General features: G+C 48.2%; 1 protein-coding gene across 1 annotated transcript in view; it reads left to right on the forward strand.

The window, feature by feature from the left end:
* Nucleotides 1-27,035, forward strand: part of LOC133357619 (transcriptional coactivator YAP1-like) — a 66,136-nt gene that overhangs the window by 26,453 nt on the left and 12,648 nt on the right. The window contains 5 exon segments of the mRNA XM_061575661.1: nt 1,759-1,883; nt 3,352-3,465; nt 17,138-17,388; nt 22,125-22,237; nt 25,914-26,029. Of these exon segments, the coding sequence (XP_061431645.1) occupies nt 1,759-1,883; nt 3,352-3,465; nt 17,138-17,388; nt 22,125-22,237; nt 25,914-26,029 (719 nt within the window).

Here is a 27,035-nt window from a genome sequence, read left to right on the forward strand (position 1 = left end):
CAGTAATTATGCTTTGATGTATTCAAGTCTGAACAAAAATCCCTTGTGTGTAAATTTCTGCTGAGTTTGATACAAGCCAGGAAAGTAGTGGATCTGAATCTATCAACTACACTGTGACTCAATGGACAGGCATTTCTTGGTGTTCTTACTTGCCTAGTGGAGGTGTGTTGACGCACACAAGCACAGGCTGCTTTGTGTCAGAGCCAAAGCGATGAAAATAAATCATTTGCCTGGAATAATGTTGGCTTTTTGGATGATTTACCGTGAGTCATATTCAGTGCTGGATTAAGCTAGTGCGGGGCCTGTAGCATATGTTATAAAGGGGCCCTAAATAAAAAACACGTAAATATTAAAACACATGCATTTTTAACTTGCACAGTAAAGTAATTGTATTTTTTCATTTGCTATAAAGCCAGATATTACGACAAATCGGTAACCTTAAACACCCAGTCGTTCATAAAAGTTGAAGGCGGTGTAGTACTATAGTGCAGAATCACTGTTTTATTTTTATTATTTTATTATTTCCCTTCTACCTGACTTTACCGAAAGAACCAAGAAGATGAATCCCTGCAGTCACAAAAGCTTTAAATCGAAATTTAACGGAATTGATAACTTGAAAGCATTTAGTGAGGGGCCCTTGAAAGTGTGGGGCCAGTAGCATATGTAGCTACTTTTGTTGCTAGGATAATCCGGCACTGTTCATATTCCATTTGACCGCCGGCCATGGTCACGCCATCAGCATCAATAACCGCGCTACGCCAGACGTGACTTCCAGGAGTCCGAATAGAGGGCCACAAAAACTGCGAAAAACATTGCCAGTCGAATATGCGACGAATTGTCCCAGCTCTGAAATGCCACATTCAGGGCAGGGTTTGTGGATCCCGGCCATCACGTCATACCGGGAGACTGCCAGCCGGCTGGGTTGCAATGTGGCCATAGGAAACGGTTCTTGATTCGCACATTTCGCCCCACGCAGTGGGAGCTTCGGTTCGAAACGTCGGACACGTGGGACAACAGGAAAGCACGTCAGAGTGACGTACGGCACCGCTGCGGAAACCTATCCAGTCAGAGCTTTACTTCCCATTGAAGATGTTACAAATGACTTTTACACTGGCAGCGGTAGTAGGCACATGTATGTACAGTTGAACTTTTTTCACTCCGTACGTAGCCAACTGTGGTAATCGGAGGGTGGACAATGAACGAAACACAAAAAGCAGTTATGAAGAAATGAGCTTTCAATCTAAATGATTTAAAAGTGCATAGCTCCCGGTGGCTTAATAAAATCGGAAGGAAGAGCGTTCCAGACGGCCACAGAAGAAACGCATCTGACTGATTGGGGGTGAAGCAGTGATGCAGCAGTTAGCGCAATAAACAATGAACCCGGCAATCTGAGTTTGATTCCTGGCTGTTTCGGACATCAGCGATATCTGCACTGGCTCCACCCAAACCTTCACCAACCAATGTACGTTTTAAGTTAATTTCATTTCAATCTTGATTCGAAGCTTTCGTGACCGCAGGAACCCATACTCTTTGGTTCTTTCGGTAAAGTCACGTAGGTAGAAAAAGAATAGATCACGCCGTTTCGATCGCCACACAAGCAATCGTCTTATTTACTACACAGATGATCCCGTTGAGCCATCTTCCCGGTTACATTCCATGGGAGATCCAGCCACGGCATACCGGACGTGGTATTCGCGAGTACTCAGCCTAACGCTCGGGTCGCCTGACGCAAATCTGCCTTCCGTTCTGCGCTTGCAGCCACAACAATCAGACGACCACGTGGCAAGACCCGCGGAAGACGATGAGCCACGCAAGTCTCATCTCTCCGCCGTCGCGCACCACCGTGACCAGCGGCCCGACCCGGCACGGCGTCCACGTCCTGGGTGAGTAGCCTGCGCTGCCCGTGAAGAATATCTCGCCTGGCCAGGATTTGTGGATCGGTTTAGAGAGCGCAAGTGAGGCGGGGTATATTGTGGGTGGGGCTTTTGTTGTTATTGTTGTTGTTGTAAATCTGTCATCGTCCATCATAGGGTGGCGCCACGGGGGATAAGAGATGTTAACTACCTCGCCTGGTATACAGGAAGCCATGGGTTCGATCCCGACCCTGACGATGCCTGCTGTATATTGGGAGTTTGCTGTGTGTCTCTCTCCCCATGGTCGCGTGGATATTTCTCGGGGTCCTCCAGTTCCCCCCCCCCCCCCCCCCACAATTAAGAATCAGCATAACGAGTTTAGAGTATTTGGCTGCTATAAATTACCACGTGATAAGCCACTCGAGTTATCATTTGTGGCCAGGTCGCTTATGAACAAGAGTTTTCGCTCAGTGGGTCTTACCTGGTGAAATAAAAATTAATGTTTAGTAGAGTTTAGAGTGAATGATAAGGCTCCCCACCGCGAGATATCGTATATTGTGGCTCAGGTTCTTTGTAAATCTGTCATTGTCAATCATTGTTGTCAGTATGAGTTGTGTTCATCCTCATCAATTATGATCAGCAGCAACAACGGCAGCATCACGACCACTGTAGTCATCATAATCATCAATCAACAGCAATGTCATCATCCGCAGCAGCAGCAGTAACAGCTGTACCATCATTGCCATTGTGGGTATATGCAGAAGTAGCAAAACCATCATCGCTAACAGATGTGGTGGTGCATCATGATGGCTTCTCGTAATGCAGTAGTCATATTCGTGAAGAACAGGTGTGGTAGTAATGGATATGAGTGGTCACATGCTGATGATGTTGCAGAATAGATTATGAGATCAGTGATAATTTTAATCATGTTGCTTATGATGATGATGCTGCTATCCTTCCAACTGATAAAACAAACATCCGCGATAACATTATGAACATCCATAAATTAGGTGTTTTTGGGTTAGATCGTGTAAATATATGAATGTGTCGTTCAACCCGCCACCACCCGACACAGGCAATTAGTAAGGTTTGTCATGTAAACAGAACGTGCCAATTCGTTACTACTACACCACGCCGCTTTGGTGTTGGAGAGTAAACCCACAACATTTACAATTCGAGTACCATGACGCATCACCAGTAATTACAACGAGCATCATCAGGTGAAATCCTGCTGCGTTTAACGACACATTTATATTAACCCCAGAAAAAAAAACACTATTGTGGATAATATCGGTGGCGAAAGCCGACCGCGTGTTAAACTGATTATAAAAACCGTTCACCAGTTTTGCCTCTGGTCGCATTCTTCACTCGACAATTCGTCCAATTTCATAACTCGTCATGCACAGCCGCCGTTCCGCGGGGCAAAACCGCCGTGCGAGCAATTCAACCGCGACGAACTCCCCTCGCGTCGCTCCCCCTTTTTTTTTATTACCAAAAGGGTCCTTTCCGGACGGCTGGGAGGAGGCGGTGAACCAGAAGGGAGAGATGTACTTCATCAACCACAAGACTAAAGCCACCTCGTGGATGGACCCACGTCTCGATTCTCGAGCCGGTGAGCGCCACGTTGCTTGCCTGTAGCACCGCAGGGGCATGCGGTTGACGCTTCCACCAAACTCAACTCGCCCATTCCTCTCCACTCGCCCATTCCTCTGCTCGTCGATTCGTCCACTGACCAATTTCTTCGCTTGTCGATTCTACCGCTCGTCGATTTCCCCCACCCCATGTTAAGGGCTGGACATGTGTGTAAAAGAGCTTCGAAGCTCATCGGATTCCTCCAGGATGAATAAGTAATTCTGATTCTGATTCCGACCGGGCCTTAATGTGGGTGGAGGCAGGTGGCATTTAAAGCACAGAAACGTTAAGACGGGCTAACACAAAAAAAATATTGAAATAATAATTAAAGAGTTTCTAACTCGCACATTCATCGTGAAATACAAAGCAACTTCCAGTCGCGACGTGGAGGTACAGAGCCAGGGTGAGGGTTCTTCAAACCCCCGACGAAACAGATTTTTGGCCTTTCCGCAGCCTCTTTAAAGTTGCGGTGGATTTGTTGCTGCGTGTGTGTCGCGTGATGCGGATCTAGACGCGCAGTAGGACAGATGCACACGCAGAGCGGACGACATTTCTGACTCTATTACCAAAAAAGGACTGGGCGTCTTAATTCCGTGCCATACTATGCAATTGTTTTTTTTTTGCCGAGGCATGTGCTTAAAATAATGTCCCCACCCATGGGGGCCACTAACACAGCTGTGCATGAACGTCTGTGCGATGAACACTCCCCCCCCTACTCTTTCTTTCGTGTTCATCTCCCGAGGCAGCATCTGGCCGAACACAAGTCGGCGTTTCCCCCAGATAGGAAGCGGAAAGTCTAAACAAGTGCAGGGTTCACCCTGCTCAAACAAAATGCTGCTGGAGAGAAAAAAAAGCAAACAACCAAACGCTGGTCTTCTTCTTGTGCATCGGCTCCGCAAAAGAAAGCCATAAATCCATGTCCAGGCCTGATCGCCAAGGGATAGCCTTGCGGCAGACTGAATGCATGTCGGCAATTCCCTGCACTGAATTGACAAGGTTCCCATAATTTAACACCGGCATGGGTTTCAGCATGATCATAAAATAATGGTTAGACTTTCCAGCCTGTAAACATTGTTAACCCATGTTGCTTACCAGCCTATACTAAACACTCTAGGCAGCCCATGGGCTGGTAAACATAACCATTGTTTTATTTCGGGTGGTAAAATAAATCCTCCTATGTTTGTATAGCATCTGTCTATCATTATCTGACAGCGGTTGGCCACCTCGCCCTTTTCATACAGCATTTTAATTAGCCAAGGGGAAAATATACTCCAACAATCCGGTGTAAGCAGCATCATAACCACATGCCTCAAATGTCCTCAGCCGTTTACCCAGCGGTCCCCTAACCTTTTTGGCACCAGGGAACGGTTTCGTGGAAGACAATTTTTTCACTGACCGGGAGGGGGGAGGGTTCATCATTGGGTCTTTCCCCCTTTTCAAAGAAGCTCTCCAGCGACGTTTGTTTTTTACTCATGTTGGCGAGGGGCTAGAGCTTGTGGGCTTACCAAAACACTCACCTCCTGCTGTGCGGCCCGGTTCCTAACAGGCCACGGACCAGTACCGGTCCGTGGCCCGTGGGTTGGGGACCCCTGCCTTAGCAGACTGAGTGGGAATACAGCACGGTGAAAGAACTGCCTCGACTGCTGGTCGCACTGCCGGTAACGTTTTGCTAAAATCGCTCACAACTGAATATCAGTGCAGTTGACAGGAGAGCGCACTTACTTCCAATTGTCACAGTATATTTATACGAACGCTGTCTTGAGCACAACAGTAGCAATACCATGACTGGTCTATTCAATTCTCGCCTGCGGCAATATGTTCAGGAGCTTAACGGCATTGTCGAGGCCTGCAGGCAACTACGGTGGTCCATAGTTTGGGTTTCATGGCCACAATCGCACCGTGGCTCGTATTTGATGTATACTGTTAACTCTCTCCCATTCTGAGATGCGTAGCAAGGGTGGTGGGTGTCCCGTTCGCACGGCTGCATCTGGGAACGCGCGAACGTGTTCCAGCGTTCATTTTATTTAGAGAGGCGTAGCTGCCCCGTTGTTTTTAAACACGTTGTACTCGCTGCAGCGAACCATAGTGGCACGACCACAACTCTAGGATAGCTGGTGCCAAACTATGCCACACGCCCTCCCGCATGGCCTTGTGGGAGCCTCGGCACCGATAAATTTAATTAACTTTAGTTTTTTATTTCTGTAATTCCTGCCACGCCGAATGATTCGAGTCAATGTCGACGTGCTTAGCGCCCAGCACCGTAACCACTGCAACTACTCTGTCAGATAACCATGAGTTAACAGGTTAATCCCAACTGAACCTGTGCCAACAGATGCCAGCCTCAATTCATTCTTAAAAGGTGATGACGGTAATGGCCCTGCAATTACTTTCCCATGCCTCTGCTGGAGGAAGGTGGGGGGGAGGCGGATTTAATAAACTTGCGCCATAGTTTAAACTGCCGCACCGGGAGAACGAATAAAAAACCAGCGACCTCTGGATTGCGAGTCAGATTTTCGTGCGACCTCTTACACCACCGCAACGTCATCCGTGATGCACTCGCGGGAACTGCGGAAATAATAAAGCCACCGGACTTTGCGTTTTAGCAAATGTCTGTCTCTCTCTCCCTCTTCTTGCGATCCACGCGCCTAACTTTGAGCGTTTTGTTACATTCCTTTCCCGAGGGGGGGGGGGGGGGGGCTGCCTTATTTGTGCCTCGCGCGTTGGCTGCTTCAGCTGTTGCGCGGCAAGGGGGGGTCGAGCAAGGGGAGTTGAGTGGGCACGGCAGTGCAACAGCCAGAATCTTGAGGAAATGTGGCGCTGCGGTTCGGAAAAGGAATGGATTGGCGGGCAGATGGAGCGAGTGAGTGGGCGGTGGGTTAAGAGAACCGGCGTGGCAGCGCCTCGGCCACCGTGGGTGTCGTGGATGTCCGGACACTCGCAAGCGGTCGTAGAAACGTGGCTAAGAGGCACCGACAACATTTTGGGTAAAAAAACGACGGTGTTCTTTTTGAGTCTGTGATTGTATACCTCAACTAAACTGTTAACTTACTTTTTATTTTACCGGGTCAGGACCACTGAGCTATTTGATTATTTTTCAGAAGCTACCTGGCCACAAATGATAGCTGAACGAATTGCTTATCACGTGGAAATTTAGAGCAGCTAAACGTGGTGAACATGCAAACTCCAAACATACAGCAGGCATCAAGTCGGGATCGAACCCACGACCTCCTGTATACCAGGCGAGGTCACTAACATCTCTCCATACATCTGACACAAATGCCAGACAGACCCGTTGTATACACAGTAGCGCATTGACAGTAGGCTCAGTACCGAGTCACAGTCGAACTACTGTTAACTCTGATAAAGTGGTGGAGAGGGGTGGGGCATGTCCAATCTAGCCAGACCTTCAATTACTAACTGATATTCCTGCAAGAGTTGACACCTGGCATGTGCCTGAAGATGTTGGTTGTAATTACCAGCGAAACATCCGTGTCAAATCGTTAATCATCATGGACTGCCCTCTGAAGCAGCAATACATTGGCTTCCATAATAAAGGTTTTTTTTGGGGTTAGAGCGTGTAAATATAAATGTCTTTAAACCCGCCACCACCCAACACCGCCAATTAGTAAGTTTTGTGATCTTCTTGGTTCTTTTGGGAAAGTCACGTAGAAGGGAGATAATAAAATAATAAAAATAAAACATAATAAAATAATAAAATTCTCACGACGTTTCGGCCACAACGCAAGTAGCCGTCCTCAGGTGAAGAACAGGTCTGTCGAAAAGACAGTGTCTGAATGAACACAGCCAAGCTTTGCAGCGTATATTTAAGCTGGGTTAGGGGGGGAAGAGCGCCTTGACAAAGGAATTTGCATATCAACAGAGGAATTTAGCATATTTTTGAAAAATGGCCGAAACGTCGTGAGAATTGTATTATTTTATTATGTTTTATTTTTATTATTTTATTATCTCCCTTCTACGTGACTTTACCAAAAGAACCAAGAAGATGAATCCCTGCAGTCACGAAAGCTTTAAATCGGAAAAGTTTTGTGATGTAAACAAAACCTGCCAATTAGTTACTAGTTTAGCACACCGGTGTGTTGGAGAGTCAACCCACAGCATTTACAATTCGAGTATGAAGTTTCGCCTGTAATTACAACCAGCTTCATCAGGCGATAGCCAGAAATTGTGGAGGATTCCTCCTGTTTCGGTCTTAAATAGAGTGGGGTAAATGTGATGTCGTCACTTGTCAGCTATCCAGGTGCCAGGTTAATGTAGTCATATAAATGACAATGTATACCCATTGTTGGTTGGGTTATTGACAGTTAATCAACATACATTACGTATGTGCAGTATGTTAATCTAGGAGCATGCAGAAAATATGCCGTACCTTGGCTTGTTTGCGCACAAGATATCTTCATTCAGGCGGCTCTCCCAGGTGGCGGAGGGCATGTGACGTGCGTTGGCATCGCACGCACGGCGATCTGACTCACGGATCAGGACCCATTTAACGAACCGACGCGTACACGTCAAATTCGCCGGGTGGACCGTACGCCATCAGGATGCCCCCCCCCTCTCCCAACTTCCAAAGCAAGTGTTGGGCTGCGCCCCAAGTGTGGCAAGCCAGCGGTACAGTGAGTGGTGTTCGCACTGCGCTGCCACACTGGCGACACGGGTTCTATTCCCAGCCGAGCGTATCGCTGTCTCTATCGTGTCCCGAGTGATCCCTCGGTTGACTCATCCTCAAATTACCACCTTGTGTCAAGGGGGGGGGGGGGGGATTGCGGTGGGGGGGGGGGGGTCGATTGATATTTAGAAGAGAAAATAAATTGAATATTTTATTTATTAGGATAATAGGTTTTCCCTCTTTTTCTGGCCAGAAAAAAAGGGAAACCCCTATTATCATATTTTGGTACCGGCAAAGGAGGTCCCATGATGTTTAATTTATTATTTATGTAGGGCCCTATTAAATAATTGGGACTACCACCTCTCCCTGCCCCTTGGGGAGTTTCTAGGTCTGCCTCTGCCTGGTGCAGTGCGTGAACATCAGCACTGGGGAGACAAAGGCGGCCGCGTGTGATGCTGGCCATCCACTTGGTCATGTGCCGTGCTGGCCTTCATAGTTAGTTCATCCCTAGCACAGGACGACCTGCCTGGAGAAGAAAAGTACAGGACGGTGCAGTCCTCTGTGAGAGTAGGAGACGCTCCTGTGCCATCTTGAAGAGGCAGCGGCGCAAATCTACCAAGGAAGGACGTGTGGCTGCACCTCAGAGCTCTACATCCTCCCTGACCTGCTGTCCAGTGTGCCACAGGGAATTCCGGGCTCGGATTGGCCTCTTCAGCCATCTGCGCACTCATCAAAACCCAACATAATGACAAAAGTGCCATGGTCATCATCCACTTTGATGGACGAACAGGAAGAAAAAAAAAGTTAGTTCATAACAGTACTTGCCACCGCGCAGCCTGTTCGGCACACATGGGCGAATCTTTGTCGCTCTACGTGTGGCACAACTTTTTTTGAATACTAGAAGAATCCGATGAGCTATAAAGCTCTTTTTCAGAGATGTTCAGGAGGGGCGAGAAAGAACGTTACAACAAACAGTGCAAGTGTAATGGGTTCTTGGGTCTTGAGCAGCGACTGGTCCCGATCGGCTGGGGAGGATCCCATGTTATGCCCCTTCGCCCATCGAGGGGTGGCGTTGCGTGGGATCGTAGATCCCCCGCAGCCCCACCCCCCCATTGGTGGCGTCGAGAAGATGTTTTTCACAGCAGTGATGGTTTGATGGAAACGTCGCGATTCGCTGCTGCGAACTTCCAGCGAGAGCCACCTTTCACAGCGGCGGCGCTGCGTATTTTCGTTTTCCTCGCAAAACAAAAAAATGATTCCTGGAAGACCCTTAATGCTCCTTTGCCGGTCACGGAGAGGGGGTGGGGGAGATGTAATTGAAGCCACACGCGTGCGTTCGCACGCACACGTACACACATCCACGCGCGCACAAAGCGATTGGCACTGCGCCCTCTGTTCCACATACTTTGAAATAAAAAAAACTTTCTGTTATATTTCCCCTCCCACCCAGCTCCCCAAACACTGCCGCAGAGGTGGAAAGTTGAGCGCACATTAGAAGTACAGTCCAGAGGTCCGTTCTCTCGACGTGGCAGCTGAAACAATTTAACACGTGGTCAGATTTTCGCGACCAATATCATCCATAATACATGTTTTTTGGGGGGTTAGATCGCGTAAATATTTACGTAAGTATTTACGCGATCTGTCCCCCCAAAAAAACCTGTATTATGGCTAAAACTATTTCGAGTTTCTTAAATCTCCCCCACCTCTGTCCACCCAGCCAGTACATCAGAATATGTATTTCCACTGCTGGAGGAATCCGATGAGCTACAAAGCCCTTCTTCACAAATGTCCAGTAGGGGCGGGTAAGAACGTTACAACAACAACAACAAAGACGATGGTCATGCAAGTACAAGAAAGGTCAGAAACCGATGGGTGCCCCAGCGTTTGTCGACAAGCAAATTGCGTGCGGTGGGTTAAAGCGTGGGTCACTTCCACCACTTGCCAGACGTCTATCCAGTGTGGAAGAGTAGGCCAAAATACAATTTAGATCTCCCTCCAGTGGAAGGCCCCTTCCGCCAGCAGTGGCGTGAGAAGGACATTGCAGGGCCGCGCCTCTGCCTTTTCCATTTTTCCTCTTGCTAAGCGGCGAGTTCAAGGGCTGAAGCAAGAGATATCGGGACCAGATGTTTGGCCGCAAACCTGATTGAGTACAGGGGCAGCCTCTTCCCTGTGTTGTAACTTTGAACAGCGGCCGCAGCGCGCACGGAATAACTGAACGCATTCCAGAGTTGTTCCGCTCCTGACGGCACTGTACGCAGCCGTCTGAGTATCAGCTGTTCTCTGATTTTCAGCAGGCCAAGGTCTCTCTCTCTCTCCCACGTATCTGCCTGGCGCTGCCGTGCTGCAATGGACAGCGCGCCAGAATTCGACCTCCTGGCGCGACAGTTAAAAACATCGGCGCGAGTTTCTTAAATCTGCGTGGCCCACCTCTTCCAAGGCGTCTGTGTGGCATGGAAGGGTAGACCAAATACCATCTAGAGGGCCTGTCCAGGTCTCCTTCTGGTGGAGGCTCTTCTTCCAGCAGTGGAATGGTTCGTACCAGTGCCGGATTAAGCTCGTGCGGGGCCTGTAGCATGATGTTATAAAGGGGCCTTAATTAAAAATAAAAAACACGTAAATATTAAAACACATACATTTTTACTTGCACAGTAAAGTAATTGTATTTTTTCATTTGCTTTGAAGCCAGATAATACGACAAATCGCTAAACTTAAACGCCCAGTCGTTCATAAAAGTTGAAGGCGGTATAGTATTGTAGTGATAGAGCAAGTGCAGAATCACTTAACCGGAATTGATAGCTTGAAAGCGTTTAGTGCAGGGCCCTTGAAAGTGCGAGGCCCGTAGCATACGTAGCTACTTTTGCTACGAGGATAATCCGGCACTGGTTCGCACACTGCACGAGAAACCTTATGATCTGAGTTCGACTTCCTGCCACAGCTAACAGGGCTAGCCGAGTGCGATCTGAACCAGTCCTGCATCCAGCAAACCATCTCTACCAACCCACACTGACCAGCTTAAAGGAGTAGGATCTTATCATCGCTATCGTTGATACAACTTGGGGAAGCCTTCATCCAACAGTGAGCTTGCCATGTGTGTATGTGTGTAGAACTTATTTGGCATCGTATGTTTCCAATCGTGCTAATCGGAAGTGAGGGGGAAGGACAACAACCTGAATGCACAAGAAGCAGTTCTAAAAAATGAGTTTTCAATCTATATTATTTTAAAGTGGCATAGCTCCAGTGGCATCCTAATGTGGGAAAAAAGAGCGTTCCAGACGGCTACAGAATTGCATCTGAATGCGTGCGATGCGGTGACCGTCTTTGTTCTATGGCTAACCAAAAGGGTTGACCATGTATGTATGTTGAACTTATTTCGCATCATACATAGCCAACCATGCCATCATCATCATGATTCTGTGATGATAATGATTTGACCACACGTGAAACACAGCTTTATGTAAATTGTCACGATACTGCTTTCACAGTTGCGTATGAGCACAACTAACGAGAACTCAACAACAACAACAACCAAAACGCAATCATTGTCGTGCCATTGCCAGAGGCGTCGCCTGTCATAGAGTGATTCCTTTTCAACACGTAGCAGGAGGCTTTCGCGACCGATATTATTCTTAATAGAAGGTGTTGGGCTAGATCGCGTAAATATAAGTGTGTCACAAGCGATGGCATCACATGTATCCCTCTATTTAAGACCGAAACAGGAGGATTTATCTACAACTCTGGCTGTCACCTGATGATGCTCGTTGTAATTACTGGTGAAACATCGTACTCGAATGGTAAATGTTGTGGGTTTACTCTCCAATACACTAGTAACGAATTGGCATGTTTTGTTTACATGACAACCCGTACTAATTGGCTGTGTCGGGTGGTGGCGGGTTTAACGACACATTTATATTTACACGATCTAACCCCCCCCCAAAAAACCTATATCATGGATAATGATTCCTCTTTATGGCAGCGTTAACGATGACCACGTTTCCATTCTTTCTTCCAAGGAATGTAGCATCTGTACAAGCGGGAACACTCACAAAACTTCCGTACTGGTAGTGTCCGTTCCTAGCGATGCGCTCAGCGTGCCGCGACGGATTCGCAACCGCCCAACGATTCTTTACGGAACGGAGCCCACACCCTAAAATTAAATTAACAGAAGCTGTTCCTGCATTAAGCGCACTTCTGGGTAGGCGGTAACTTGATCGGCAGGCGTCCGAGCGGGCTTATATTTGACCCAGCCCGCAGAATCCATCCCAGTTTAGCCTCCGCGTTCGTAGCGTCAGAACCAACGCAGTTGTTTTGGAAAGAGTATCCGCTTTGCCGCTTTTTATTTTTGCCATTTCACTGCGGAGGGAATGGACAGCTGCTCGCAGAGAGGCTGTTTGGCGCTGGCCGATATGAAGAGGCCCTCGGGGGGGGGAACCAGAGGCCCAGATCCATCCTCCTGCCTCTGTCATTCTCACTCTCACGCATCTTCCTCGCCAGGCCTCCTCGCAGTGATGCGATCGAGTGAAATTGTCCGGCACTGGGCGTGCGGCGCAACGTGGATTATCCCCGTTCCCAGGAATGAGCGACGGAAACGTTCGCCAGCAAAGTGTTTTTATTTTTGTGAGCCAATAATGGTGTGACGACGATAGAGGGGTGAGGTGAGGGAGGGAGTAGAGGGGGGTGGTTAGGGAGGGAGATAGAGGGGGTGGTGAGGGAGGGAGTAGAGGGGGGGTGGTGAGGGAGGGATATAGATAGAGGGGGAGGAAGAGGTGAACAGGAACGGAGAGGGTTTGGGAGAGAGTGAAAGGGCGTGAAACGAAGTGGCAAGAGAGGGAGAGAGAGAGAGAGCGTAATGGGAAATGGAGTGAGCGATAGAAAGTGACAAGTGGGAGAGAGAGTATTTAGGGAGAGGCGAGAGAGATTGAGCCAGGAAAGGGAGAGTCTGGAATAGGGAGAGCGATGGGTGTTATGAGAGAAGAGAGAGAGACAGGGAGAGAGACAGGGGGAGAGAAGTGAGTGAGATGCAGTGGACGAAGGTCGTTGTACATTCGTTGGTGGCCGAGCTGAGATCATTTGCTACACCTGAGAAGCCAGTTTAATTACAGGTGGCTGCCTGCATCAGAACCCAATGACCTTGGCAGTGCCACCACGTGTCACCGAGCCCTTTAATCTACCGAGATGCATCTTAATAGTTCTTTGAAGCGGCAACATGCTCTCGCTGTCCATCCACTCATCCGATCCGTTAATCTCCGAGATCCTTGGTGGCTCTGCCAGCGTGTTAGTGGCAGCATAAAGCATGCGTGTGCACGCCAGCATGGGCATGCGCTCTCACTCGCAGGCGCTCATCATCCACATGCAAAGAAAAGGGCAGATTGCTTTCCACACGACAACATCAACCGCAGCTGTCATTCGCCACTGGGTGGTGGTGACATCTCCACAGTGCTTGTGCTCGGCCAGATTGCACTTTGACGCCACGTGAGGTGTGTGGAAGAAGGCTCACTGGCAGGAGGGTCATGGGACAGAGCCAGTTGTTGTGGGCTAACTGACTGAGATGACTGACAGATGCACCCACCTGTTCGCCCGGCTGTGCCCACTCGCCGCATGTGAGCTGCCCAGCGTAGCTCCTCTGACCTCCGTCATTGTTAAAGGGCAACTGCCCCCAGTAGTGTCCTTCGCGAGCCTCAACCACAGAGGCCGATCTTGACACCGCTGGTGCCGGTGATCGGCACGTCCACTCAGATCCACATCCCCCTGTACGGCATCAGCTCTATCTCTTCTCTATCCCATGCCGTGCCTGTTTAGCCCCCTCTATCCGTCCAAACAGAAGCTGCATAGGCATGTGGTGGCTGGGAATGCGGGCAACGTGACCCGGCCAATGCAGCCTCGCCTGCCGGAGGAGCTCACTGTTGGAACTGTTTTCAGATCCTTCAAGGGTCGGTGAGCTCCTCACACAATCCGTCCCGGTTAAACCCCAGATGGATCGTAGACGGGCCTCCCTAAATGTTTTAACCGGCGCATATGTTCCATTTAAAGGGTCCTTGTTACCCGAACATTGAGACACAGCTGTGTCCGGGAAGGGCCACAGCAGTTGTGTGGAGTGATAGGCAAGGTAGCTTTCCGCACAGCTAAACACAGCAGATGGCAAGATAATGCCGCTTGACCGAGTGAGCAGCAATTACCAGATCAACAGCGAAAAATAAGGTTTGACCAACAGGGAGCTATCCGTTGACCACATCTAGACCTCGATCAGCCGTTGTATCTGTACAAGATGGAAATTATTCTGGTATAGCGATGTAAATGTCTGCAATTACGCGAAACTTCCCTTGCTTTCCCATACAAATACAAAGACAAAGATCGACCTCATAGCCTTGAACAGTCTCTTGGGACAAGTGCCTTTGGGCACCTATGTAGGCCGCCACATTCGCTGTGCGTCCGCACGCGTTGATCTGCATTCCACAGTGAAACCAACATATCGGGTTGGTGCAAGCGCAAGGTTTAGAGTGACATGCGACCGTTTTGTTACAAAATCATCAACGTGTAAATGTAAAGTCACAAATACACCGAGGGCAATAATAGAGACATGATTTACGATTGGAGTTTGCGTGTTTTTCTCCCCGTGGTCACGTGGATTTTATCTCTGGGTCCTCCGGGTTTTCCCTCCACATTTATAAGCGCGCGTTTAGAGTATTTGGCTATATAGCTTACCCGGTAAATTTTTATAGTTTTAGATCAGTATTGAAAAATCAAAGTAACAAAAATTTGATTTAATGGACATGCAAACATTCTCTCTATCTCGCATCAACCATTCGCACATTCAACTATTCACGAGTGTCATGTTTTATTTAAGTGTGAGCTAAATCAATAATAAAAGAAACATCAATATCACAAAACGTGGAGTCAAGTTGACGAGAGGTAGCCTGGCGGATCGGTGCGTTGAGAGCCACGGACACGAACGTCAAATACACAAATCCGAGCAGCCACGCGTGATTTTGTTTTGTTGCAAATCGTGACTAAGGATTGCCACCCCACGTGCCCCTGTGGGGGGCACTGACGGAGATCGCGGCGACTTTAGAGGAAGTTTTTGGGCGATTCTCACACTCAGCGTGGTGCCACTGCTAGCTCCCGTTTTCAGTGCGGAAATATATTCACTTTATGACATGATGCCGAATCGACTGTAATAATAATACGGTCGTTTGGAGATCAATTAATTGGATGCGTGGCATAATGTGTGTCATATTTGCGTATTGAGGGGATGTTATAATTATTGCTTTTAAAAAGGTGAGGATTACATTGCACAGACAGCATTCGTGTTGTCGTACTGTATCGATTGAGCCTTTAACAGTTATAGCATGGGTGGGGAACCTTTGTTCTGCCAAGGGCCATTTGGATATTTACAACATCATTCGCGGGCCATACAAAATTATCCACTTAAAAATTAGCCCGTTATATTTATATTTTTTTCTAGACTTGAAGCTTTCGTGACTGCAAGGAATCATATTCTTAGGTGTTTTCGGTAAAGTCACGTAGGTAAAACATCAAAATTAATAAAAATAATAATGTGATGGTTGGAAGTGCTTCTTTTTGGTGCGGCGTGTGATGTTAGCTGGTATTGATGACGTTGCTACTCGCAACTGCTTTTCCAGGTTTGCTCCTAGATTTATTGAATTTCGAGTCCCGCCTGCGGTTGCCTTGGCAGGGCCACACCAAATGATTTCGCGGGCCTCATACGGCCCGCGGGCCGGACGTTCCCCACTCCTGTGTTAAAGCCTCAGTGTGCCTGTATGGCTGTGTGCATGCAAATGCGTATAATTTACAACATTGATATTCAACTATTCTGCGGAAAGATAATTTTCCCACAGCAGCGTTCACAAAACGCGGTGTCTCCCCGCCGTCAATTTTTTGCTGCGGGAGTTTTTCTCGCACTCACTTGGCACGACCATTTATCAGAGCCAGACCGTCCGATTACTTAATTAATCGTTGACTCTGCTCGTTGTCGATTCAGTTACTCGATGACTCTGATAACACGAAAAGAGCTGGGGAATTAGTCTCACCTCTGTCCCCACGTGCGCCGCTGGACAGGAGGTGAAGGGGTGGAGCCTGGTGATGTCATCAGAATGATCAGCCGCGTCACACCTGGGTGTGGCTTGCAGGGGGGTTTCCCTCCTTCAGGATGTGGGAGCCGCCAACATTTTTTGTTAAGGGGGTGCCTGAGTGGTTGAGGTGCTTGAGTGGTTGAGTTGATTAATCGATTACTCGACTAATCGTTCAACCTCGAACTGTCTTTGTTGTGTTTTCCATTTTCAAAGTCATTTCTGGACAATATGGGCCAAAACACACCCCCACCATGGGCAATTTGCCCTACTGGAGATGGAGATTATCAGCAGGCTTTCGCGAAAACATCTTTCAAATGGGGCACATTTGCCCCACGTGGGATTTGGGTCTGTTCCTTCCTTTTCATGGGCACAGCTTAGAAAACAATTCGAACTTCAACAAATTATCATCGGTGCTGCAGAGCTTGTGGCGCATCTTCCTCGCCACGTAACGCCCGACATTTCAGTTCAGAATTGAACGAAAGCGATCGCATTTTGGAGCCGTTATTGTATCAGCAGCTTGAGACCAGGTTGGCAACACATATTTAAATTCTTTATATTAAGTTTGCTTGCTTGCTTGCTTGCGTGCTTGCTTGCTTGCTTACGACCGTGCAAACCTTTCGGTCGTTTTTTAACCCACTTCCCGTGATCCAATCGAGCTGACATTTTGCACACAGACTCGTTGTGCGAGACAATTAATGTTCGTGAAAATTTTTTTCCAAAATTTTACACTGTTTAGGGAAATCAAATTAAATATTTAATTACCAATTGTTTAATACTGCAGACAATCATCTGACCCATAGGTGGCAGCCATCTCAAGCCAGAGGACGAGATGACTCTAGCCGCCACGCATATAAAGGATTTATAGTGAAAAACTTAGTTTTTACGGGTTATACTTGTTTCCGCGTCTCATTTTCTCCGTTTCTCTCTCATTCCTCCTCCAGCCATTCCCCAGCCGCCCGCGCCTCCCATGCCAGCCCAGAACGTCGTGCAGCAGCCTCAAAGTGGCCCCGTACCGAGCCTGCACGCAATGAACACGGCCGCGTGTGGCCTGGTATCACCACAACAGCAGCAGCAGCAACAGCAGCAGCAGCAACAGCAGCAGCAACAGCAGCAGCAGCAGAAGCTACAACTGCGGAGGGTGTTGATGGAAAAGGAGAAGCTGTGGCATCGTCACCAAGAACTCATGCAGCAGGTAAACGACTCACAGAGCCCTCATCTCTCCCTCCTCCCCTTCCTCCCCCTCCTCCTCCCCCTCCTCCTCCTTCTCCTCCTCCTCCCCCTCCTCCTCCTCCTCCACCTCCTCCCCCTGCCGTACAGCGCGGTCGGGGAAACCCACGCACCGTTGTGCAATGGGTAATTGGAATAAAGAATGGGATAAACCAATTGACGGATAATCGGGTCACGGATAAACGGAGCCTGACCTGTAGTTAGGTATCTATATTAAAATGCACTCCGTACATTAAATGCGTGGTTCTACATGTAACAGCCCTGTGCAAATCTACTGCTCGACGAGGGTACCACCACACCGGTCAATGGGAGTTGGTGAAAGGAGCATTGAAGTACAGCACAACAATGGACATTATTGCTGCACTGCCTCGCCACTGCCCAGAACGTAGCACCCCTCCATATAGTCTGAGACGCCTGTTGTGCATGGAGGTCGCCTGCTCAGGCCTCAAGCTTGCTGAGATTTCCGAGCTAAATTTGATTTTACAGTGTGTCAATTAAAAAAAATCATGGAGATTGAGAGCATTTGCACAACAATTCGCACTCCATCAACAAATGTCATTTTTTTGCGTAAATTTCGACGACTAAAAACGCATTCCCGTCCCAGCCTTTTCCTCCGTTGCCTGAACCCGCACGCGAGGTTACCTAAACGGGGCCCCCGCGGTGTTCAGGCTGAAGCGTGCCTCCCACAAAGGCTCCCCTTTGTGCCACGAGAAGGCACACACACCCGCGCATGCTCGGGCAGGTGTAGAGTAGCTTCTGGTGCTGCCTTTGCTATGCACAGGACGGTGGCTCTCAAGCTGTTTTGGTATGGCCCCCCAACCTCCCCTCCACCCGTGCCCCACCGCGCTAATCAGAGGCGCGGGGGAAGGACAACAAAACTAAACCCAACAAGCAGTTCCAAAGAAATTAGTTTTAAATCTAGAAATGTGTTTTCAATCTAGGATGTGGTGGCGGTGTTGGCTGCGGTAGTGATGGTGGTGGTTTCCTGATGTTGGTGGTGTGGGTATGTTGAACTTCTTTCACACCGTATGTAGCCAACCATGCTAATCGGAGGGGCTCAAGAACACTCATCTCCACATCACCCGCTCCGTCACCTCCCTCCCCACTTCATGGCCAGCCTCAAAAACGCACATTATTCGATTATGCTACGAATAATAGTAATAACGATGCAATTGATAACGCACACGGTATTTCACAGACATGAATGACAGTGACTCTGAAGTGCCGAGTGAAGCTCAGTGTCGCTCGAAAGCCAGGCGAGAGAGGAGGTGGGGCCGCAGTGGCTAGGAGATGTTAACTCCCTCGCCTGGTGTGCAGGACGTCGTGGATTCGATCCTGACCCTGACGCATGCTGCTGTATATTTGGAATTTGCATGTTCTCCCCATGGTCACGTGGATTTTTTCCCCGGGTCCTCCGGTTTCTCTCTCCACATTTAGAATCAACGTTGCGTTTCGAGTATTCGGCTGCTAAAAATGTCCACACGATGGGCCACTTCGCTGGGCTGTCTTTCGTGGCCCAGGTCGCTTCTAAAGAAGAGCTCTATAGCTCAGTGGGCCTTACCTGGTAAAATTAAATTAGTTTAGTAGTTTACAATTGCTTAGTCTCTTAAAAGTCGGTGTAGATTGAACGCTGCTGCTGCTACTGCGACAGCAGCAGCAGCAAGATGATTGGGTTACAAAACGGCGCGGGCTGCCACGGAAAAAAATAAACCGACGTCCAGCAGTGGCCGACGGTCCTGCTCCGTGTCGTAGTGAGGCAGAGGTTTGTGAGTTGCTCTGCTGTTACGGAGAGTTCTCGACCGCGAGCAGCTGTAGTGCAGGGTGGCGGGAGAGCGAAGGAAGAGGGATAGGAATGGACGAGAAGAGAGACGAGGTTTTGCGGAGGTGCAGAAGTGCAAACAACAAAGAAGCTTGCTCGAGACATTCGTCAACAACAATGTGGCCTTTCAGGGAAGGGACCTCATTCAAAGCACATAATTAGAGGGGCCAGACATCTAGAATGGTCATCTACAGTGGATAATAGACTGCAATTTACACTACGGAACCTGAGAAAAAAATTACATTTTCAAAATGTTTCCGGATGAACAGTGTTTTTTTATTGACGTATAAATAGTTAACATTATCACCTGCACGGTATCCATGCCACAGCTTGCTCTGCCCAGCCCCCAACCTTCAGTTAAAACTACTGGCGTAGCAGCTCACAAACAGATGTGTTTTATTCTCTCAGTCCATTGCTCCGGTGGAGTTACGGCACGAAGTTGGTTCGACACTTTTTTGGTCTTTTAGGCCTCGTCTCTCGATCGCGACGACGATAAGTTGCGAGATGCAGAAATATTGCATTTTTCTCCAAGTTTTGCGTTAAAAAAATGTACAGTGCGCGACAGAAAATAAAAAACGTTAGACGGACACTGGCCACTCATTCCACATTCCTGAGTGTGCATGTAAGCTGTCGTGGTGGTCGCTGGCGTGGGTTTGTTGCAGAGGGGGAATTGCAAAGGGGCACTTTTTTTGGCTTCAAGCGCTCAGATTTCGCCCCCTGCCCTCCCCGCCGGTTGCAGCAAGGTTCAGGGTCATAGTTGTTGTGGTGGCGGGAAAATAAAGCCCACAAATATTAACCCCCGCGTTTAGTTCAGTTTTGAACAACCGGTGTTACATTATCCGTCATTTCAATTTTCAGTTTAATTTATGAGGTATAGCCCTACGAGCCATGCGGCTCTTGACTCGGGTGCAACCGCAACAAACAGAAACATGAACAAGAAACATATTAAGTGACTACACGCAACAGACAAATCCAGGAAAAAACAGCAAAGTCTTCCAGAAAAAACACCGCATTTCAACGCTGTGTGCAAAAATCCCAGTGGGATGCAAGTCAAACAATAACAACCATAAGACAATGTAGATTAAAGTTATCAGGCTGACTCTGTACTACAACAAACAAACATTGCTAGACCAAACCGTTTTAAAAATCACCAAAATAAAGCTATAAAAACAATGTAACAACAATGATCATAGGAACTGTGATTCTGTCCACTGGAGGACCGTGCAGGTGATGGAGATTTTTTTTATTTATAAACAGGCACATGTTGTGAATCCACTGCTGGATGACGGCCTAGTTACGAGACCAGCCATGGGGGATTGACTTCCTTGACGTCGACACATTGCCACCGGCACGCGTACGCATACTGATGCTCACACATGGCTTCCCTGTACGCGTGCACGCGTTCGCTTGCTCTACATCTTAAAATGCCACGCAAATAGGGGGGGGGGGGGGGTGTGGGGGAGGTGGGGGGATATGCGCGTCGAGGGGAAAATACATTTTGTTTCAATAATAATCATTATAAATGTTAAAATCGTTAATTTTACCCAGGAAAGGCTCAGGAAAAAAAAACGTGAAGGACATATCGAGTTTTTGAGGAGAGTCCTTGCACTGATGTGGACAAGTCGCAGCCATTTGTCGGTCAATTGGTGGATGAAGGCCTCTGCAGCACGCTGGTGAAGGTGGGGGGTGAACATAGATGTACTTGAAGAGCAGTACAACAATGGATTCTTATGCACTGGTCCCTGCTGTCGAGCATGTCATCCCCACAGCCTGTGACAGCCTGTCCGTGCACAGTGGTGGTCACCCGTCCAAGCACCGTCCAGGCTCAACCCTGCTTAGCTTCCGCGATCCGGCGAGGTTCGGTGCGATGCGCAATTTGGCACGTGGAGGGGGGGGGGGTGTCTTCCTGCGCAAGCGAGCGTGGGCCAGTGTTCACCGCTGTTTACTTCCCACTAGCCGCGGTGCGCGCTTTGAACGAGCCCTGCAGGAGGGCGACGAACCGAGTCGGGATTTGAACCCGCGGTGTTCCGATCGTGAGTCAAGCGCCGAACCGTGACGTCCCACGTATTGCGCCACGGTGGTAGCGAGATGTTAACTACCTCGCCTGGTACGCAGGAGGTCGTGGGTTGCATCACAACCCTGACGCCTGCTGCTGTATATTTGTTGTTTGCACGTCTCCCTGTGGCCGCGTGGATTATTGTCCGGGGCCTCCGGTTTTTCCCTCCACATTTAGAATCGACGCATGTTCAGAGCATTTGGTTGCTAAACATTTCCACGTGATGAACTACTTAGTTGAGCTATCATTTGTGACCAGGTCTCTTCTGACAAAGAGCTATATAGCTCAGTGGGCCTTACCTGATACAATAAAAAAAATCGCTAAAACATGGATGTTACCCTGAACTTTTTTTGGCACCGTACGTAGCCGACGATGCTCATCGGAGGTGCAGATGACGTTCCTGGAGACGTCGCTGCAGAGCTCAGTATAGTCATCACAATCATCATCGTCGCTAGAGTCATCAATAATTGCATCACCATCAGTATCATCAGCGTCACCATCATCATCATTATCACCGCCATGATCATGAGCGGCAACAGGTACTGATGTTGACCATGATGATTGACGGCGATGTCAATGACGATGCTTCCATTGCTGCTGCTGATGGACACGACGATGACAATTCTTCTGCTGCTGTACTGCTGCCGTTATTGACGATCATCGTCATCGTCGTCACAATCACGGCGATGACGCGTTGTCATCCGGTTGTACCACACACGCAGCGGCAGCCGGTAGAAAACCCCGAGCGCTGTCGGAGAACGACGGAGTCACCGATGAAGAACCTACGCCTGACCCCCCCCCCCCCCCGCTCCCACCGTGTCTGCAGGAGCTGATGATTCGCGAGGGGGTTCAGCCGATGGCGCAGATGCCCACCAACCCCACGCACAGCCCGGACCCGAGACCTCTTCCCAGCAGCACCTCGGACCCATTCCTCTCCAGGTGACCCTCCTCATCATCATCGTCATCGTCGTCGTCGTCGTCGTCAGAATCGGGGTTCTATATTTTAGACTGTTTCACAGATGTCCAGCCTGGGCACACGGGGTCAGCAAGGTTACAGCAAATAGAGAAAAGGGTAACCATGTAACGAAATAACTAAATAAGCGTTTAATTATCGAGCTTGGGCAAGGAATAGAAAAAAACTAAACAGTCCCAGACCACACCAAGACCACACGCAGTCCCTCAATGTTAATGGCACATTAACACTGAACTATCGATACACGGGTAAGGATCAAATTACAAATCGCATTTGCAAATGTGATTGCTGCATCCGGCACTAATCTTCTGCTTGAGGATATAATGATCGTCGTTTAACATTTATAAACCGCTCCGACGACGGAGTACATCTTGAGCAGCCAGAGCAAACCCAGCGTTTGAGATAATTTCTTCCACGTGAAGGGTTTGCAGGCCCAAGTGGTACGTTCCGAAACAACGTGAGATAGACAATCCGCACAACAAACAAGAGAACAACATCGACAAGCGAAGACACGATTGGGTCTCCGCTCGTCATTGGCACCGATCCGTCGGAGTTATTGCACGCCACGTTAAAATAACGTCCTGCATTTTTCTTCTTGGTTCTTTCGGTAAAGTCACGTAGAATGGAAATAATAAAATAAAAAAAATAAAACATAATAAAAGAAGAAAAAAAATATTTAATTATTTTATTATGTTTAACACGTAGGCTTTCGCGACCAATGTTATTCATAATCAACGTTTTTGGGTTTAGATCGCGTTATTTATAAATATGTCGTAACTGTTTGGCCGTGTCGGGTGGTGGAGGGTTACGACACATTTATAAATAACGCGATCTAAACCCAAAAACGTTGATTATGAATATTTTATTATGTTTTATTTTTGTAATTTTTAGTTATTTTATTATTTGCCTTCTACGTGACTTTACCGAAAGAACCAAGAAGATGAATCCCTGCAGTCACGTAAGCTTTAAATCGAAATTTGTCCTGCATTTTGTCCTAAATTTATCAACTCTGGGCGCATTAATTACAATTGCTGGGTAAGCTGTTCCACGACTTTGGTGCCAAAAGCACCAAATGGCATTATCCTTCATTTCATCGGACGTACCTTTAACAACAACAACAAAACACTCCTCCATCACTCGGGTTTCTGTCAAGGGCTGACTGCACAATGCCCGTCAGCCCCTTTCCATACTTAACAGTGGTTCAAGTGGCACTGACGGTTTACTTGTTAAAGGGGGTGCCACAAATATTGGAATATTACGGTGTCGTAACGTATAAGATCTAAAGGTAAACCTGGCATCTGAGTTGATAAATATTGTTGTTGCTGTGATTATCGGAATTATTTTATTCCCTTGAAATGTTCATGAAATTCGAAGTGGATAATTACATTTGTAAAAAAAGAAAAGCTATGATCCATTACATTAGTACTTTGCGAAATGTTTTTTGGAGCAATTGACATCATTTCGTAGCTCAAGGAATTGAATTTTCAGTGTGGCTGACAACCTGTTATTTGTTAAATGCGTGATAGACTGTCATGATTAGAATGGTTTGTAATTGGTAAACGGCAGTTGGAGAACCTTTTGAGTGATCATTGAATAACATTGTGTTTGTACAGCATTAACTGTGGTGTGTGTACAAACCTTTAGTGTGTGTGTGTACAAGTCTCTGTGTGTGTACAAATCTGTGTGTGTGTGTACACAAGCTCGCTGACCCAGAGGGCACAACGCACCAAGATGTGATGGCATTACCTCGGCCAGTTAGCCCACAGCGTGTGAATCTCGACTGTGACCTGCCATTGCTGTTTCACATCGCCTTAAACAGCACCCTGCCTGGCACAAGCGGCTGTGACACCGTCATTTTGTGACAAATGGCGGTTGAAGTTGTTGTTAGCTTGAGAAATTAGTGGAAGGCCCCTTAAACATACATGTAAATTATGATTAATATTGTGTTTGTGTGTACACGGTACATGTATTTGCGAGTGAGTGTTCGTCTCTGCCTTTGTGTATGACCATCTTCTCAGTGTCTCTGGCACAGCATTTCGCCCTTTGGGCCACCTGGATACTTTTAGCATGCTTGTGCGTGTGTCCATACACTGTGTGTGTGTGTCCATGCACTGTGTGTGTGTCTCCTAACACTGTGTGTGTGTCTCCTAACACTGTGTGTGTGTCTCTTAACACTGTGTGTGTGTCTCCTAACACTGTGTGTGTGTCTCCTAACACTGTGTGTGTGTCCATGCACTGTGTGTGTGTCCATGCACTGTGTGTGTCTCCTAACACTGTGTGTGTGTCTCCTAACACTGTGTGTGTGTCTTCTAACACTGTGTGTGTGTCCATACACTGTGTGTGTGTCCATACACGGCCAACACCAGTGACGATTATCTGAACCGGTCTTGGGCCTCTCTTAAGTCGACTTCAGTCTCAAATGAGTACCTGGTGCGATGTGTAAACGCCACGAGGGAGACAAAGGCGGCCGGGCGTGGTGTTGGCCACATGTGTGTGGTTGTGTGTGTGTGTAGTGGGGATCTTTGTCTTTGTAGCGGTTAGTGCACTGCGCTACAAACCTGGCTACCCGGGTTCGATCCCTGCTCACGGCCAACACCAGTGACGATAATTATCTGAACCGGTCATGGGCCTCCCCTAGGTCGCCTCAAATGAATACCTGGTGTAGTGTGTAAACATCGCTACTGGGGAGACAAAGGCGGCCGGGCGTGGTGCTGGCCTTCATAGGTGCTCGCTAACAGCGGTTGCCCCACATGTCTGTTAAGGCTACACGGGGGGATATTTGTCTTCGTCTTATGTTAGCGAGTGGGAAGTATTAGTACAACGGTTTGCGTGCTACGCGATGAACCCCACGACCCAAGTTCGATTCCCGCTCACGGCCACCACCAGTGACGATTTTCTGAACCGGGCCTCTCCTAGGTCGACTCAGCCGTAAACGAGCACCTGGCGCAGTGTCTTTCACAGATGGCGATATGTTTCACAGATGGTTCTGTTCTGCCAGTAGGGATAAATATCGCAAAATAGATTCCCAATCGAGTAATTTGCGAACAATCTTTATTAAAAAAATTTGGACCGTGACACCGACAACGCACCATCACGGCCTACTCTTCGTGTGCATTGCGCCGGGGGAACTTCATCACTGTGAAGCAGACGGGGCCGTAATTACACAGCTCATACCCTCCGCATCACCACCACCGCCACCGCAGCGATAAGCACGGTGGCCTGCTCGTTTCGAACCTCTCCAACAAGGCGCAAACTCCCGCTCGGCCGTGATGTCACGTCCCGACAACCCCCCTCCGGGACGTTTGCGAAAAAGAGCTTTCTTTACTCTTTGGTTCTTTCGGTAAAGTCACGTAGGTATAAAATAAAATAAATCACGACGTTTCGAGCGCAACACAAGCGGTCGTCCTCAGGCGGTGGAGCAGCAGTTCCACTGCTGGATTATATTTTTTCCGCTCGTGTTGCGATCGAAACGTCGCGATGTATTTTATTTTATACCAACGTGACTTTACCGAAAGAACCAAAGAGTATAGATTCCTGCGGTAACGAAAGCTTCTAATCAAGAGCTTCCTAGCTCATCGGATTTCCTCCGGTATAAATAGACACCGCGATCCTGCTTCTAACCGTCCGAATTTGTGATTTCAGCAGTGGGCCGTTCCACTCGCGGGAGGCGAGCGCCGACAGCGGCCTGGGCATGGGCAACTACAGCCTCTCGCGCACGCCGGAGGAGCTGCTCAGCAGCCTGGATGAGATGGACACAGGTGAGGAGCACGCGGTACTGCCCGTCGCTACCCGTCACCGCCAGCAGCGTCGTCACCTGCGATTGCGACGCCGACAACGAACATCGTTGTGATCGTAGTCGTCGTTGGCAGCGGCGGACGCGTTGTCATCGTCGTATTCATCGTTTATCGTCGTCACCGTCTTTGTCGGCAGCAGCAGCAGCAGCAATGGAAGCATCGTCATTGACATCGATATTATTGAGTTCTTGGTTAATTCGGTAAAGTCACGGTAAAGTCACCAGTAAAGTCATCGGTAAAATCATCGTCATCACCGTCTTTGTCGTCAGCAGCAGCAGCAGCAGCCATGGAAGCATCGTCATTGACATCGATATTATTGACTTCTTGGTTAATTCGGTAAAGTCATCGGTAAAGTCATCGGTAAAGTCATCGGTAAAATCATCGTCATCACCGTCTTTGTCGTCGGCAGCAGCAGCAGCAGCCATGGAAGCATCGTCATTGACATCGATATTATTGAGTTCTTGGTTAATTCGGTAAAGTCATCGTCGTCACCGTCTTTGTCGTCAGCAGCAGCAGCAATGGAAGCATCGTCATTGACATCGACATTATTGACTTCTTGGTTAATTCGGTAAAGTCACGGTAAAGTCACCGGTAAAGTCATCGGTAAAGTCATCGTCGTCACCGTCTTTGTCGTCAGCAGCAGCAGCAGCAATGGAAGCATCGTCATTGACATCGACATTATTGAAAACTTCTTGGTTATTTCGGTAAAGTCACGTAGAAGGGAAAAAAATATACGCTGCCAAGCTTGGTGGTGTTCATTCAGACGCTGTCTTTCCGACAGACCTGTTTTTCACCTGAGGACGGCTGCTTGCGTTGTGGCGGAAACCTCGTGAGAATAATATTTTATTATTATTTTATTATTTCCCTTCTACGTGACTTTACCGAAATAACCAAGAAGATGAATCCCTGCAGTCACGAAAGCTTTAAATCGAAAATTATTGACAACGTCAACATCAGTGCTTGTTGCCGC

The sequence above is a fragment of the Lethenteron reissneri genome, chromosome 58, assembly GCF_015708825.2.
Source record: "Lethenteron reissneri isolate LAM-NWPU_2019-01 chromosome 58, ASM1570882v1, whole genome shotgun sequence".
Lineage (NCBI taxonomy): Eukaryota > Metazoa > Chordata > Hyperoartia > Petromyzontiformes > Petromyzontidae > Lethenteron > Lethenteron reissneri.